A 17,639-nucleotide genomic window follows, 5' to 3' on the forward strand; every position below is an offset into this window, starting at 1 on the left:
TCTTCTGACTTAAAATATCTTAAATTACATAAATTCACATATCTGTTTTGAACCCTTTGTTTTGATGCGTTAATCTGATCTTTACTTCAGACCATAGTGTTGCTTTTCATGAAACTTTAATATTAGACATAAGGAATGTCTCCCTGATTCTTTTTCAGAGTATCCTGAGTATTCTTGTGCATCATTCAGGTTAATCTTAGAATCATTTTATATATTGATATTTTGGTTGGGATTGCATTACATTGGATTTATGTTTACATATATGTTTATCCAATTCATGTTCTCTTTAATATCTTTCAGTTATGTTGTAGAGTTTCGTGTTGTCAATATTTCATGAAATTTACTTATAAATATTTTGTAGCTTTTGTTGCTCTTGTGAATGGTTGTAAATCAGATCACTAAAAAAATGCATTTCTAAATGTTTATTCCTGGTTTATAGAAATCTATGGCTTTTTTGGCTTGTTTTTCTCTATTGAAGCCACCATGTTGCTGCCTTTTTTTTTTTTTTTTAATATAGTAAATTTTCATTTGATTCTGCTGGATTTTCTAGGTATTTATATTATCTACAGCTGATACTTTTGTCAATTCCTTTTCCAGTGTCCTGCTCCCCTATTCTTTGTGTGTGTGTGTTGGGGGAGTGGCATATGGAGGACTTCCAGCAGAAATGCAGTCTTGTTTTTTTTTCCTGACTTTTAAAATAGGAATCTTCAAAAGTTTTAACCTTGGGGCTTCTGGTATATATATCTTCATCAAGTTAAGAGTGTTTTCATCTATTTCAGGGGCACCTGGGTGGCTCAGTTGATTCAGTTTTGGACTCTTGATTTCATCTCATGTTATGATCTCAGGGTTCATGGGTTTGAGCCCCCATTGGGCTCTGTGCTGACAGTACGGAGTCTGCTTGGAATTCTCTGGCTGCCTCTCTTTCTGCCTCTCCCTGCTCACACTCTCTCTCTCTCAAAAAAAAGAATGTTTCCCGGGAATGCAAGCTGGTGCAGCCACTCTGGAAAACAGTATGGAGGTTCCTCAAAAAATTAAAAATAGAACTACCCTACGACCCAGCAATTGCACTACTAGGTATTTATCCAAGTGATACAGGTGTGCTGTTTCGAAGGGACACATGCACCCCAATGTTTATAGCAGCACTATCAACAACAGCCAAAGTATGGAAAGAGCCCACATGTCCATCGATGGATGAACGGATAAAGAAGATGTGATATATATATATAATGGAGCATTACTCGGCAATCAAAAAGAATGAAATCTTGCCATTTGCAACTACATGAATGGAACTAGAGGGTATTATGCTAAGTGAAATTAGAGAAAGATAAATATCATGTGACTTCACTTATATGAGGACTTTAAGAGACAAAACAGACGAACATAAGGGAAGGGAAACAAAAATAATATAAAAACGGGGAAGGGGACAAAGCATAAGAGACTCATAAATATGGAGAACAAACAGGGTTACTGGAGGAGGTGTGAGAGGGGGGATGGGCTAAATGGGTAAGGGGCATTAAGGAATCTACTCCTGAAATCATAGTTGCACTACATGCTAACTAATTTGGATGTAAATTAAAAACAAATTAAGTTAAAAAAAGTATTTCCATCTATTTCTGACATATTAGAAGACTTAATTAGGAGTAGTTCAATTTATTTGATATAAAGTAGAATATAGTCTAATTTTAAAAGTATACTTGTATGTGCATTTTCTTTTTTTCCTTTTGGTTTTGTGGGAAATTTATAGCATTATCTTTATCAAAGCTAATTAAATTTTGCTTCATGAACAAGTCCCATTATTTTTTATTTTTTAAGTGTTCTTTCGATTTGCTTTATGCTTTTATAATTACTTTTCCTTTTTCTAATTTTATATTCTAATTTCTAATGCTTTTTTTCAGTTTTTATGGTTTTATTACTTAAAATTGAAGATCATAAATATTTCTGAGGGATGTTTTACTCATATATCCCATAAATTCTTAATCTCATTTGATTCTTGAGAAGGTCACCTCTCTTTAGCTCTGTAACCTCTTCTTGTTTTCCTCTTTACCAGCCACGTTGACCTTTCTTTTTTTTTCCAGCATGTCTATTCTTTTTTTTTTTAATTTTTTTTTTCCTTAATGTTTTTATTTATTTTTGAGACAGAGAGAGACAGAGCATGAGCAGGGAAGGGGCAGAGAGAGAGGGAGACACAGAATCGGAAGCAGGACAGCATGTCTATTCTTTTGAAAGTCCTTCCTCGATCCCCCATCTTGAAAAGCCCAGGATCCTTTTTTGAATCTTTTATATAGCACTTAAGAATTATTAACTTATTTTATGCATGTTTGTTCTGCTTATTGTTGGTATTCATAGCAGCTTGTACAGTGCATGAGGTGCAATAGATAAATCAATATTTGAATGAGTGAATGAATGATTTGTAATCTTATGAAAGGATTAGGGCAGGGAGAGAGACCTACACAGATACATAGTCCTGTTCTTAGTTAGATGAATTTGGGTAGAAATACTTAAGGAGAATTGATAATCTGTAAATTAAAATTATTTGAAAACTATCCTAGCCCTGTATAGCCCCCTGGAAAGCTTTTGTATAGGTCAGGAGTATATATACATACTCCAATTTGAAGATGCCTGGTTAAATCATGTAAGATCAGCTTTAGTAAGCAGTAATTCTTTACTGTTATATATCATTTAAGATTCATTTTTTCCTTTCTAAACATCTTCACTTATTTAACTTCTATTAAAAAGCGGGTTCATTTCTAGGTGTAGGAGAAAGTATTAAGATATATTAAGTCAATGGAGCAGAGATGTAAGCAACTGTAATGCAACACAAGTCTAAAGCGCAGGACGTACTTTGTTCTTTTTTTTTTTTTTTTTTTTTTTACTTTAGTAAGTAACCATTTCCATTGGCTTCTTTCAGGAATTTTTTTCTTTATCTTTGAATTTCTGTAGTATGAAAATGATATGTCATGGTGTAGTTCTTTTGGCATTTATTCTGCTTGGTGTTCTCTGAGCTTCCTGGATCTGTGATTTGGTGTCTGACATTAATTTGGGGAAATTCTCAGTCATTATTGTTTCAATTATTTCTTCTATTCCTTTCTTTCTTTTTTCTCCTCCTGATATTCCCTTTACATGTATATCACATCTTTTGAAGTTAACCCACAGTCCTTGGATATTCTCTTCTGGGATTTTGTTGTTGTTGTTTTTTCTTTGTTCTTTTTCAGTCTTTGAGGATTCTATTGATCTGTCATCCTCTAGCTCAGAGTTCTTGCTGGAGGCATATCCAGGCTACCAATAAGCCCATCAAAAACGTTCTTCATGTCTATAACAGTGTTTTGATCTCTAGCATTTCTTACTGGTTTTTTTCCTTAGGATTTCCATCTCTCTGTTTACATTGCCCATATGTTCTTGTATGCTATCTATTTTACTCATTAAGAGCCCTTCACGTAGTAATCATAGTAGTTTTACATTCCTGATGTGATAATTCCAGTACTGTTTTGCCATGTCTGGTTCTTATGCTTGCTTTGTCTCTTCAAATTGTGTTTTTTGCCTTTTGGTATGACTTAGAATTTTTTTCTAGATAGTCAGACATGGTGTACTGGGTACAAGGAACTGCTGTAAATAGGCCTTCAGTTATGTGGTGGTGAGATGTAGAGGGAGATGAAGGGCTTTACAGTCTTGTAGTCTCAGTCTTTTAGTGAGACTAATACTTTGGACTGTGAACTTTACCACTAGTTCTCAGTTTATTTCCTCTTCCCTCAGGTGGGACAGGATGCCTAGAATGGGCTGGGATTGGGTATTGTCCTTCCCAGTCAGTCAGGTTCTGATAATATCCTAGCATGGTAGGTTTTGAATAACTCGTTTTCCCTGAGGGCGGGCCTTGTTAAGAACAGACTTCTCTGGCAAGCATAAAGGGATTTTTACTGTTTACTGTGGGAATCTGGTGAAGCTTCTGGAGGTAAATTTCATATTTTGGAGCTACCTCTATGACTGGGTCTGCCTGGAGTTTTCAATTATCAGACTTAGCTGCACTGAGTCTCTAGCAATTTAATTGTAATTCAGATTTACCTTTCTGACACTGGATCCTGTTGGAGTTTCCACTCCCGAGTTGCTCTGGTAAGCTGAGATTTCCTATATACTCTGTCTTTTCAGTCTTGGGGACTGTGGTTTACCTTGCGTCCTCCCCTTGCTATGGGTCCAAGAAAAGATGATTTTTTTAGTCTTTTCAATTTTTTACTTGCTAGGGCAAAGTGGTGACTAACATGTGGAACTGGAAACTGGAAGTCTAACCTTTTTCTTGTTTTAAAAAATATAAACTTACTAAATCTTTCTGTGTAGATGCACAGGAATTTTTCATCTTTTGCATATTCTGCTCTTTGTGGGTAGTCACTCTTGAAGGCGCTGTGTTTAAAAGCTTTTGAAACCACATTGAGCCTCTGTGAAAGGATTGCATGATCTGCCTGCCATAAATGTGAACATGTGCAAAGTCAGCATGGAAGTGCCAGGTATTTGTAGTCTCTAAAAGAACATCTAAATATTGTGTTGATATTTCTTCCCCATTGGTTAGTGATGCTGCAAGCTTTCAAAATCTGCCTGTAACTAGGTCTTTTATCAGATTGAGTTTCTGTTTTTGCCAAGTTATCTTGTCGTAGCTAATAATAACTTTTCATTTGTATATTCTCTTCACAAAAGTGAGAGCCTACTTTGTGCAGGAAACATTTCTGTTGGGGAATCTCTTATTCAGAAGTATAATTTAGGTGTGATAATTGGGGGTTGGGCCAGGTAGACCTAGATCTTTTTCTGTTGTCCTGCAAGGATCATCAGGCAGTAGTCTAGGTAGCACATTCCTGTTGCTGGAAAGAATCCCTAAGGTTATTTTTTCTGACACCTCGTTTCTCATCTTCACTGGATTAATCTCTGTGCTCTGTCTTTCCAGTTTATAATTATTCCTAGGTGATCCATTCTTATTTACTCTATGTATTAGTAGTATCTGAACATAGATAATTCCCAAATAATGTTCATTAAAATCACAATTCATTCTCATCTGAAAAACAAAAACTAAGTATATTTCATATTCTTGGCTTGGGCAAGGGAGAACATCAAGACAAAAATGCAGCTTCTCACCAAATGAAAGTAAAAGAAGGGTTATATGTGTTTTGGGGGAAGGGTAGAGACTTTAGATTAAATTTAAATGACACAGTATATTGACCTAAAGCAAGAGGAGCTAATTCTCTAGAGCTTATCCGTCCAGTGACTGCCAAAAGTGGAGATTTGAGCTTCCTGTTATACATATGGATCGTGTCCTTCAGACCATGTATATGTATATGCTTCCTCTCTGTGTGTGTCAATTGTATCTCGAGGCCCCCGAAAATGGAATTTTTAATTCTTAGGTCCCTGTTGGCCCTTCTTGGCCAGGTGACAGGAGAGGCCACTAAATATAACTCAGATCTACAGCGCTGATAAGTTCTTAAGAATTGAAATGGTGGTTTTGATGATCAGCACGATTGTATCCTTTTTTTGGTCTCAGGTTTACTTGCTGCATTATCTGGTAAGATAGCATCCCTGCGGTAGCATTTAAGACCCTAGATACCAGAGAGAACATATGCTGTGTAATACAGATAGATATACACAGACTGGAAAACTTTTCAAGGCCATGGAGATCCTAGTTTTTCCAAATACCAGGAAATTCTGCAACTACAACTAACTTGTGAATTACTTCCTGAATCTTGCTTGCCAAAGAAATACAAATATCTAAATCAGATACAATTTGGTTATATGGAGGAGAACTGCTATCTCTACAACTGAGCTTTCAGCAGAAGGCTTTTATTTTTTTTGATGGTTCCCGTTAATTTGCTGGGAGAGCTTTGGCCCTAGGTTAGCAGTTACAGGTTGGGAGATGGGATTAGGATTTGGAATTCTTAGAAATTCCTCCTGAGTAATTTTAGTTTTCTGAGACATTCATTATGTTGTAGTAGGATTTATGGTAGAGATAATGGCACATATATCTACAAGGAAACAAAAGGCTCAAGGAACGTTTGCTTGTTTGGGAGCCCACCAATTCTGGTAAATAAAATAAGTGAGAATACTGGAGGTAGACTGAGTGGGCAGCCTTGAAATAGTAAACAAAAGTCACAGCTTGCTCATATGAGAGGTTTGAACATAATTTATTTCAAATTTTTGCTTGGGCAAGGGAGAAACTTCATGTGGAGTGTGGTTTTTTGTTAAAAAGAGGCAGGTATGTAGAATTTTAGTGGTTAAATATAGTTTAAATTTCGATTAAGTGCTTTTGCTTCTTAAAGCAAAGTGGAGCTAATTGCCGATTGGGTGAGTTCTTGATAGCTGTTTAAATGGTATTTGCTGGAAGTGGGAAGTTCAGCTTCCTGGATACAAATAGGTCATGTCCTTCATTGTCTGCATGCCAATATAGAATATATGATTTAAATATGCAGGTTGTGTCTTCAAGCAGGTGTGGGATTTTTCTAATGAACCACTCTACCTCAGTGAGCCATAAATAACTGCAACTCAGTATTTGTAGCCATTCCACTTGTTCTCTTCTTTTTTCTTTTAATTTTATTTATTAAAATTTATTTTAATAAGTTTTATTTATTGAAATTTATTTGCTTTAATAAACTTTATTTATTAAAATTGAGAGGGAGAGAGAATCCCAAGCAAGCTCTGCAACGCAGAGCTTGAACTCACAAACCAGGAGATCATGACCTGAGCCGAAATCAAGAGTCACTTGACTGACTGAGCCATGCAGGCATCCACACCTTCCTTCTGTGTTCTCCATCTCCTTAAAGGATAGTTGTTTTCCCAAAGTCATATTGGATCCTCCTCTCTTACATCAATGTCGAATGTATCACTAAGTCCATCTAATTTTGTCTCTATGTCCATGCTTAACTGCTTTGGTTCAGATAGTTAACCAGGTTTTTGAAACAGCGTCCTCACTTTTCTTACTGCTAATTGCTCTTTGTTCCTCTACCTTCTGCAACTATTACTTGAGTTTCTGTGAAACTATTTGATTGCATCACTCATTTGAAACTTCCAGTAGCTCCTGAGTACAGGCGTATTCTGTTTTCATGCCTGTCTTCATACATGGTGTTCTATTTTGTCCGGAACCCTCTTTCTTTTCTATTCCCATCTTGGTGTAGTAATCTCTTATTTTTTAAAGCTTACTCCATCTCTGCTGAAGCCTTCCCTTACTCCTCAAATTCCTTGATTCTTTTCTGAAATTCCATATTGTTTTTTTGATTCTGCTGCTTAGAATTTATCTTGTCAGATTGTAGTTTACTTATTTACATGATTTCCTTCTTTTTAGGCTGTGAATTCTGAGGCAAGGACGTAGAGCAGTTCAGGTTGGCTAATAATAGATACCTACTAAAAATGTTAATGCCTGGAGCCCCTTCTTTTGCCTGTTTTGGAGAGGAGTTAGTTTTCTAAGACCATCTTCCTCAGATGTATCCTAGATCCCATTCCCCTACTCAAAGACAAGCACAGAAATTGGCCTTAACGTTAAGTTTATTCGTAACCAGAGGAGAGAGGCAGAATTAATGTCAAGGTGGTGAGGAGACCTTGAAATAATGCAAATGGTGAGCAGTAGGAGGAACTAGAATATTTAGCCAAAAGGAAAGAAAAATCAGGTGGGATATGATAACAGTACCCAAATATTTGAAAGGCTGTCATGTAGAAAAATTATTAGTCTTAATCATTGTGTCTCCAGAGGGCAGCTATAGAATGAATAGGTAGCATTTTAAGGCTCAGCGTTAGGAAGAGCTTTCTGAACATTATAAGCTGACTTACTATATCAGGTGGAGGATTTTTCATGAGTGGAACTGTGAAAGTAGAGGCAGAATGAGCACGAGTTTAAAGTACTATAAAGTAGATTTTGCTGTGTCGGGCAAGAATTGACCATGCTGAAGACTATTACATTTTCTTTATTCAGTTCTAAATCATAGAACTAAATGTTTAGAAACTTAGTTATTGTTTAGGATTAAGACAGTTTTCTGTACATTCAGTAATAATTTTAAGCTTTTTATGCCACCTGTAGAGTATTTAGAGTTCAGTGTAGTCTCTTGCTCTCAAGTAGCTTGTATTTTTAAATGAAAAGATTCTTGAGCTTTTCTTCTTTTTAATTTTTGAGGAGCCAGTGTGTAATTTCTATTTTGATTGTTCTTAGGATTCACAATTCCAAAAAATCAGTTTTGAGATTTACTTCCCCTTCAGATACTGAAATTGTTTTTCTTTCCTTTTTATTCCTAGCAATGTCTCAGGCTGTGCAGACAAACGGAACTCAACCATTAAGCAAAACATGGGAACTCAGTTTATATGAATTACAACGAACACCTCAGGTAATGTAGATTAAGGTAACTAGGGGGAAATATGACACATCTGTAAACTGGTATACATTTTTAGAAAATGAATACTTAAAAGAACATAACGGTAATAATGAATTTATATGCAAGCAGTTGACTTGGGTATGTTTGGTTTACACTTCATTCATTGATTAAACAAATAATTCAAGTGCGTAGTCTGTACCAGGTCCTAAGCTAGGCACTAGGTGAAGTGGTGAATAAAATAGTTGTGGCACCAGCTTATGGAGTTTATAGACATTAAACAAATATCCATAGAATTGTACATTTTAGAAGTTGTGTAAATGGGGAAAGTCCTCAGTGAGGTAACAGATAATCATGGGAGGGGGCATTAAGGGAGATCAAGGAGGTGAAGTTGGGGGGCACCTGGCTGGCTCAGTCAGTAGAGCATGTGACTCTTGATCTCTAGGTTGTGGGTTCGAGCGCCATGTTGGGTGTAGAGATTACTTAAAAATAAAATCTTTAAAAAAAAGGTGAATAGGGGAAAGACTGGGGGGGTTCCAGGTTTGAAGGAGATAAACATACTTAAAATTGAACTCATTTTGAAATGCCTGTAAGTCAGGCAGGCATAGATGCTAACTAGGAGTCTGGCCTAACTGTAAGATTTCGGGTGTGGTCAGCAAATTTTAAGCAGTGAGAATGGATAAGATAATCTGGAAACCTGGAGAGAGATGATCAGAAGGGCCCCAGAACTTCATCCAGGGGAGATTCAACATTTAGAAATGAAGTAATGGAAAAGAAGCCAGCAAAGGAAACTGAAAGAAACAGCCAAAGTAAAGAAAAATAGGAGAAAAATAGGGGATCAAAATCTAAGAGGAGTTGTGTCAAGGAGGATGTAGCTACTGTGTTCAGTACTACCTAGAGGATGGGTAAAATGAGGATTACAAAAGTGTACTTTGAATGTGGCAATGTATACTTCATGACCTTGACAGGAGTAAGTTCACTTAAATAGATTGTACTGTGTTGAAGGGGAAAAAAGTGAAAATATATAGGCAATTTTTCAGAGAAGTTTGGCTGTGCAGAGAAGCAAAGAAATGGAGTAAAAACTGGAGGGGAACATGGAACTGGGAAGTTTAAAATTTTGTTTTGTTTGTAAGATGGGAGATAGAGGTGTACCAATGATATCCCCCCCGCCGCCCCGGCTCCACACTGCTCTAAGGTGTATCATTCATATTTCACTATAGATAGTAACCCCATGCAGATGCTACTCTAGGCTGGTTTAGTGGAAGCCTGAGAGCTTCTCATGCTGAAGCCTGAGAGCAAATAAAATAATCAAAAGAATATACTTGAAAAGGTAGGAAGGAATGTCCCTTTGATAGAAAGAGGCATGTTTTCTCCTTTTAGCAAGAAAGATGATGATGATTTAAAAAGATGTCGTAGAGGAGTGCTTGGGTGGCTCAGTCAGTTAAGCCTCTGACTTCAGCTCAGGTCATGATCTCACAGTTCTTGAGTTTGAGCCCTGCATTGGGCTGTGTGCTGACAGCTCAGAGCCTAGAGCTTGCTTCGGATTCTTTGTCTCTCTCTGCCCCTCCCATGCTCGTTCATTCGTTCATTCATTCATTCTCTCTCTCTCTCTCTCTCTCTCTCTCTCTCTCTCTCAAAATAAATAAACATTAAAAATAATTTAAAAAGAAAGATGTCACAGAGAGAAAATGAGAGAGCTCTCAATGAAATTTGAGGTAAGATAAGCTTTTCAGTGTTCAGGTGTAGGAAGTTCTGCAGATAGAAGAAAAGGTATAAGATCACATAGAAAAAACAAGTTTGTTACGAGAGAATTGCTGAGCTGTGTTGAACACCCATTTGAAACGTGAAATTTAGTGATACTAGTCTGGTTGTATGATTCCCCCCTTTTCTCCCACAGTGCTACACACCTGCACTGGTACAGACATGGAGAACATGGGTGGTTGAGTACAGGGCTGGGATTTTACTAGGCAAGTTCTAAGGAGGAAGAGGACAAACTTGGTTACTAGCTGAGTCAGCATACTTGGAGTGATGTTTCTTCATCAGAAGTTTGTGTGTGTATTAAATTAAGTAAAAGAAAATACTGAAAGTGCTATAGAGAGGTTGAAACATACTAAGACACTCAAAAATAGTGGTAGTTACTGTAAATGCATTTTACTTGAGTCCTTTATGGACAATATCTGTAGTTTTTGTTTTTCCTTGTAGGGTCATCATTCTTTGGCCCTGTAGAGAAAACATATGTATGGAGAACTAGTGGAAACAAAGTGTCAATAACATAGAAAGCTCTTTATTTCTTTCTGACCTTCCTCTTCAGTAGCCACCTACTGGATATCTTTCCTCAGTCCATAGGAGTGCCTGGTTGTGACTTTAGAGCTAGGTAAATTTGTACTCAGTGCCACCTTGTGGGAAGGGTGGGTAGTGGTGGTGGTGATGAAGAAAGAAGTCACTGATGTCTCTGCAGCTGGGAGATGTGTTCTGGAATTCTACATTGGACCTCCAAATGCATTTTTGCATTGGAACATTTTTACACGTGACAGTTAGAAATACTAGTACCGGTACTATGGATTAAATTAGTTTGTAGATTAACCTGAGAACCTGAGCACTTTGTATAAAACTACTTTTATGGATCAAGACTTAAGGTTCAAGAAGTGACTTAAAATTTTTTTTTAATGTTTATTTATTTTTGAGAGAAAGAGCATGAGCAGGGGAGGGGCAGAGAGAGAGGGAGACACAGAATCTGAAGCAGGCTCCAGGCTCTGAGCTGTCAGCACAGAGCCTGACGCACAGCTCCAACTCATGAACTGTGAGATCATGACCTTAGCCGAAGTTGGATGCTTAACTGACTGAGCCACCCAGGCGCCCCTCAAGAAGTGATTTTAAAATCTATAGACCACTTGGGGTGCCTGGGTGGCTTGGTCGGTTAAGCGTCCGACTTCGGCTCAGGTCATGATCTCACGGTCTGTGAGTTCGAGCCCCGCGTCGGGCTCTGTGCTGACCGCTCAGAGCCTGGAGCCTGTTTCAGATTCTGTGTCTCGCTCTCTCTCTGCCCCTCCCCTGTTCATGCTCTGTCTCTCTCTGTCTCAAAAAAAAAAAAATAAATAAAATCTATAGACCACTTTAAAATTAAGCAGGGTTCAATAATAAAGGGCAAAACTATGATTCAAGAATATATCAACAGATACAACAAAATATTTAGTCTTAAAAAGTTTAGAACTAAGCCAGTCACAATTCCACTTATATGAGGTATTTAAAGTAGCCAAATTTCATAAAAACAGAAAGTAGAATGGTGGTTGCCAAAAGCTGAGGGGAGGAGAAGGAAATGAGTTGTTTAATGGGTACAGAATTTCAGTTTTAGAAGATGAAAAGGATTCTGGAAATTGGTTATACAATAATGTGAATGTACTTACACATTACTGTGAACATGTATATAAATTAGAGAATGTTTGTATTGGAATCTTAAAATCTTTTAATGGATGGTGTGAAATAATGTAGTTTGTTAACAGAATGGTGCAATTTGTGAAGATAAAAGGATTAAATTTTATTTAGCCTTAGCTTCCTCATTTTGCAGGTAACAAAACAATGTTAAATTATTATTTAGAGTCACATTAATAGGTCTAGAACTGGAACCGAAGGCATCTGATTCCAAATTCAATGCTTTTTTTGTTAGGCCAAGATGATTTACCATTACTTATCTTTTAAACACATTAATATATTATTTTTAGCCATTAAAATAAGAGCATGGATATTATAACAGTGGTGGGGGGTTGAGGGGATTTGGGGGGAAATTATGGTAAAACAAGGTTGGCTGTGAGTTGACAGTGGTGGTAGCCGGGTCATGGGTATATAAATGTTCATTTTGGTCATATTTAGTGCTTTTGCATGTTTGAACTTGTCCATAATAAAATAGGTAGCATTTAATTTTAAAGTGACTCTTCTACAGGAGGCAATAACAGATGGCTTGGAAATTGTGGTTTCACCCCGAAGTCTACACAGTGAATTAATGTGCCCAATTTGTTTGGATATGTTGAAGAACACCATGACTACAAAGGAGTGTTTACATCGTTTTTGTGCAGACTGCATTATCACAGCCCTCAGAAGTGGGTACGTTGAAATGAGTTATACTAGGTACTTAAATTATACCAGGATGGTGCTTTATGGGTATTGAGAAATACATTCTCTAATAGGTATTCATTTGAGAACTAGAAATTCTTCTAAAGTCTAAGTTTTAATTATTGGAGAATCTTTGTTTTGAAACAGTTGATTTTACACAATTTTAAAAGCTTTATAAAAGCATGAGTATTTGTTTTGAGGAAATTACAAAGCATGAAACCATGGTTTTTCTACTTTTGAATTATATAAAATAATATCCTTATGAATGCTATTTTAATAAAAGGATTGATACATAAATTAATATGTATTAGTGGGTAGCTTTTCCTTGTGGCATGGATATCGGGGAATTTATATTAACAAGAAATAGATTTTTATTTCTAAGATGATTGTATATAAATTATCATTGGGGAGTATTCACATTTTTCTTTGTTAACAAGTTCTGTTGAATGTCTCAAGTTTCCAAAATCTTGCTTACCCGCAAAGAAATTCAGGTTAAATTTCTGTGACTTAATAAAGGTATTGGAATAAACATAACTATCCAGAAATTGGATATTTTTGTCGTTAGCCCAAAGATACTGACATTGCTTACATTTTCTTTCCCCTCTTTTTATTTAGCAATAAAGAATGCCCTACCTGTCGGAAAAAGCTAGTTTCTAAAAGATCACTAAGGCCAGACCCAAACTTTGATGCACTCATCAGCAAAATTTATCCAAGTCGTGATGAGTATGAAGCTCATCAAGAGAGGGTATTAGCCAGGATCAACAAGCACAATAACCAGCAAGCACTCAGTCACAGCATTGAGGAAGGACTGAAGATACAGGCCATGAACAGGTATATGGAAAAGGAAGCCAGAGATGGTGGCCGTTTTTCTGAATACTTTTATTAAAATATTGAATTTACTTAATAGCCTCCACTTTGGAAAAGATAAAATACAATTGTAAATAGTGGTTCTGCATGGTTACCTTTCCATGTAATATACACTTTCATTTGTAATAGGGTATTCCATTCTATTCTCTCTTGTATCCACTTCTCCCTCCACTTACCATTCCTTTTCTCCTCTTATTTCTATAGCACAACTGCTTAAAAAGTTGTCTGTGTTCATGGTCTCCAGTTCTTCTCGCATTCTATTCTGAACCCCCTGTAGTCAGACTTTTATCACACCCTCCCCTACCCCCGTATCCCCTCATCAAATTTTCCAGTGACCTCCACATTGCAAAATCTAATTGCTGATTCTCAGACCTCATTTTTCCATCTTATTTAACAGTATTTGACACAGTAAATTTCCTTTTGAATAGTTTTCTTCACCTGGCTTCTGGGAGACGATAATCTCCTGGTTCCTTTTGTATGAATTAGCTATTCCTTAACTCAAATTTAACATGTCCAATACTGAACTTTTAATTTTTTAAAGTTTATTTATTTATTTTGAGAGAGAGGAAGAGAGAGAGTCCTAAGCAGTCTTTGTGCTGTCAGTGCAGAGCCCTCATGTAGGGCTTGAACTCATGAACTATGAGGTCATGACCTGAGCGAAAATCAAGAGTTGGACGCTTAACTGACTGAGCCACCGAGGCCCCCCATACTGAACGTTTTATTCATACCCCCTACTTTTCTTCATTCTTGATCATTTCAGTTGATGGCAACCTTGTCATTCCACTTGCTTTAGCCAAAAACTTTGGGAGTCAGCCTTAACATTTCTCTTTTCTTTTTTTCTCACGTTGTGCATTTCAGTCTGTGAACAGACTGAAAGTTAAGTCTTAACTTTTTCCATAATGTATCCAAATTGGTCTAGGCCACCACCATCTTTCATTTGAGTATTAAAATAGCCTCCTAATTGGTCTTTCTACTTTCCCTGCTTATCTTTACAAAGTCCATTCTCAGCACAGCAGCCAGAGTGATTCTGTTAAATTGAAAGTCAGATCATGGTTTTCCTTTGCTCTGAAGTCTCTAATATCTATATTGTATTCACTTTCAGGCTAAAAGACCATGATGATGGCTTCCAACACCCTGCATTATTTGGATACTTTCTTACCCTCATTTTTGTTTCCTGACACTTTTTTTTTTTATTTTAAATATAACTTACTGTCAAATTGCTAACATACAGTGTGTAAAGTGTGCTCCTGGTGTTTGGGGTAGATTCCTGTGGTTCATCTCTTTAAATACAACACCCAGTTGTCATCCCAACAAGTGCCCTCCTCAATGCCCATCACCCCCCGCCCCCCATCAACCTCAGTTTGTTCTCTGTATTTAAGAGTCTCTTAATGGTTTGCCTCCCTCCCTCTCTGTTTGTAACTAACTGTTTTTTTTCCCCCTTCCTTTCCTCCATGGTCCTTTCTGATACTTTCTCATGTATTTAGGCCTCAGTGGGAGTCCTCATTTTCCAAAGTAGGAGATGCCAATAAAGTCCTGTCCCAGTCTGATGTTTCTTACCTAGGTTAAACTTCAGAATCACGGAAAGTTTTAAAATTCTAGGGCCTCTGGTACCATCCCAAACGAAGTAAATCAGAATTTTTGATTGAGGTTCAAGCATAGCTATTTTTAAAGTTTTAGAAGTCGTTCTGAAGAAGATGTGCTGCATTCTAACTGTATTAAACTGGCCTACAGCTCTGATTAACAAAGTAAAATAAAATGCTGAATGCATATATTTTATTTTATTTTTTTTTTAACGTTTATTTATTTTTGAGACAGAGAGAGACAGAGCATGAACGGGGGAGGGGCAGAGAGAGGGAGACACAGAATCTGAAACAGGCTTCAGGCTCTGAGCGGTCAGCACAGAGCCCGACGCGGGGCTCGAACTCACAGACTGTGAGATCATGACCTGAGCCAAAGCCGGCCACTCAACCGACTGAGCCACCCAGGCGCCCTGAATGCATATATTTTAAAAGAGTTATATAAATTTCTAAGACTTTGAGGGATTTTAATAGTTGTTCATTTTAGTCTTTTAGCAGGAGAAAGAATCCCCTTTGCAAAATTTTTATAGGTAGTCCTTTGATTTTGCTTGAACGTTTCTAGTGGTGTGAGGACATGACAAGAGTTCCTTTCATTTGTTCGTAGCTTTTTACAGCTTCCTTGCTGTTCTTCAGACTTCCCCAGCATGCTTTTGTCTCAAGGCTTTTGTGCTCTGTAAAGAACCCTTTTCCAGATAATCCACATGGCACTCTCTCTCACTTTCTTCAGGTTGCTAAGTTCCTATCTTCTACTTCAGCACTCCATACCTTTTTACCCTCCCTTCTTGATTTTTCCCTACAGCTCTTATTCTCTGACATTTGTGTGTTACCAATTGCACTAGAATAATATAAGCCCTTAGAGGGTAGAGACTGTCAGTATTATTGATTCTTATTACTCCAGTGCATAGAACCATGGTTGGCTTAAAGTAGCTGTTCATGGGGCACCTGGGTGGCTCACTCAGTTAAGCATCTGACTTTGGCTCAGGTCATGATCTTCAGTCATGGTTCATGAGTTTGAGCCCCGCATCAGGCTCTGGGTTGACAGCTCAGAGCCTGGAGCCTGCTTCAGATTCTGTGTCTCCTTCTCTCTCTCTCTTTCTCTCTCTGCCCCTTCCCCGCTCACGCTCTCTCTCTGTCTCAAAAATAAGTAAACATTTTTTAAAAAGGAGCTGCTCAGTAAATATTTTTGATTATGAATTTTTTGAAGTTCTACCTTTATATTGAATTAAAATTAATTTCTTGTGTGTAGCAGTCTTGATCTTTGTCAAAATACTTATATTGGATTCTGTACTACTTCTACTAGTTCTTTAAATAGTAGAGGCTAAATATTCACATTCCTAAATACTTTTATGGTTCCTCCTATGACATTCAAGTGTGATGGTGTAGTTCTTGAAATGCTATTAGAGTAGTATGTAGTATTGTAGATATGATTTGATATATGCAAGATATAATCTATTAATCTATATTAACATTATTCTAAGAATGCTGCCTGAAATAAATTAATCTAGCTCTGTCACCTCACATTTTTTTCGAAAGAAGTGTGGGGTAAAAATAAATATAGTAAGACAAGTAACCCTGTTAGATTACTTTACAGTCAACTGAAACAACTTTGCTTTTGTTTTAGTTGCAGATTTTAGGAAATGTTTAGGTATGGTCTTTATGTTTTCACTGGGTTTTTTTTGTTTGTTTCATTATTTTGGCCTGTTTGTTTTGAAATATGTTTTAAATTGTGATAGAAAATATAACATAAAATTTACTGTCTTAACCATTTTTAAATATACAGTTCACAGTAATGTGTAAGTACATTCACATTATTGTATAACCAATTTCCAGAATCCTTTTCATCTTCTAAAACTGAAATTCTGTACCCATTAAACAACTCATTTCCTTCTCCTCCCCTCAGCTTTTGGCAACCACCATTCTACTTTCTGTTTTTATGAAATTTGGCTACTTTAAATACCTCATATAAGTGGAATTGTGACTAGCTTAGTTCTAAACTTTTTAAGACTAAATATTTTGTTGTATCTGTTGATATATTCTTGAATCATAGTTTTGCCCTTTATTATTGATCCCTGCTTAATTTTAAAGTGGTCTATAGATTTCATAAGCAGGATTTTGTGTGTGTGCGTGTGTGTTTTGTTTTTTAAAAAGTGAAAGTTCTTGAGCTGTTTTCCCAAGCAGCGGGCTGTTATTTCCTTGTTCTGGCAGTAAACATGTATTTCTTTCATATACAGGTTGGGGGTGGGCGGTGTGGTAGATGTGTATCACATCCTAGCTCTAGTTCTGGCACTTATGAGCTTATAACCATGGGGCTTTGAACTTCATTTTCTTTGGTTTTCTCAACTATAAAATGATAATAACCACCTTGACTGTTGTTTTGATGAGTAAATCAGTTGTATAACCAGAGCACCTTGCCCAGTTAGTGTTGTTGTTGCTGTTGTTTAGTGTTTGAGCTTGTTAGACTGCTTTTCTATCCATGCTTGTCATTTAGATACCATCTCGTTTTTCTCATTAGAATAATTTTATATTAGCAGACTTCGAGTGAGGTTGGCAGGGAGGGAGTGCTTCCCATTCATCTTAAATCTTGTTTCCTTATGAACTTCTAACTAACTAAAAAGGGGCACAAATATATTCCCTCAACTTTTAAATTTTCATTTCTGAATCATGACTTTAGATTTAAAATCTCATAACAAATGATCAAAATACAAATGGCAATAATTCTGATAGTAAGTAAAGAAAATTCTTAAGTGAATATAAACATTTGTTTGAG

General features: G+C 36.8%; 1 protein-coding gene across 5 annotated transcripts in view; it reads left to right on the forward strand.

The window, feature by feature from the left end:
• RNF2 (ring finger protein 2) overlaps positions 1 to 17,639 on the forward strand; it is a 48,176-nt gene that overhangs the window by 26,918 nt on the left and 3,619 nt on the right. For all 5 annotated transcript variants that reach the window (XM_019427098.2, XM_019427091.2, XM_053909185.1 and 2 more), the window contains exons 2-4: positions 8,248 to 8,336; positions 12,259 to 12,419; positions 13,044 to 13,259. In XM_019427098.2, the coding sequence (XP_019282643.1) occupies positions 8,250 to 8,336; positions 12,259 to 12,419; positions 13,044 to 13,259 (464 nt within the window). In that variant the 5' untranslated portion in view covers positions 8,248 to 8,249. The remainder of the gene's footprint in view (positions 1 to 8,247; positions 8,337 to 12,258; positions 12,420 to 13,043; positions 13,260 to 17,639) is intronic.

Source organism: Panthera pardus, unplaced genomic scaffold (assembly GCF_024362965.1).
Source record: "Panthera pardus isolate Hobbes unplaced genomic scaffold, ASM2436296v1 HiC_scaffold_21, whole genome shotgun sequence".
In the NCBI taxonomy this organism is placed as follows: domain Eukaryota; kingdom Metazoa; phylum Chordata; class Mammalia; order Carnivora; family Felidae; genus Panthera; species Panthera pardus.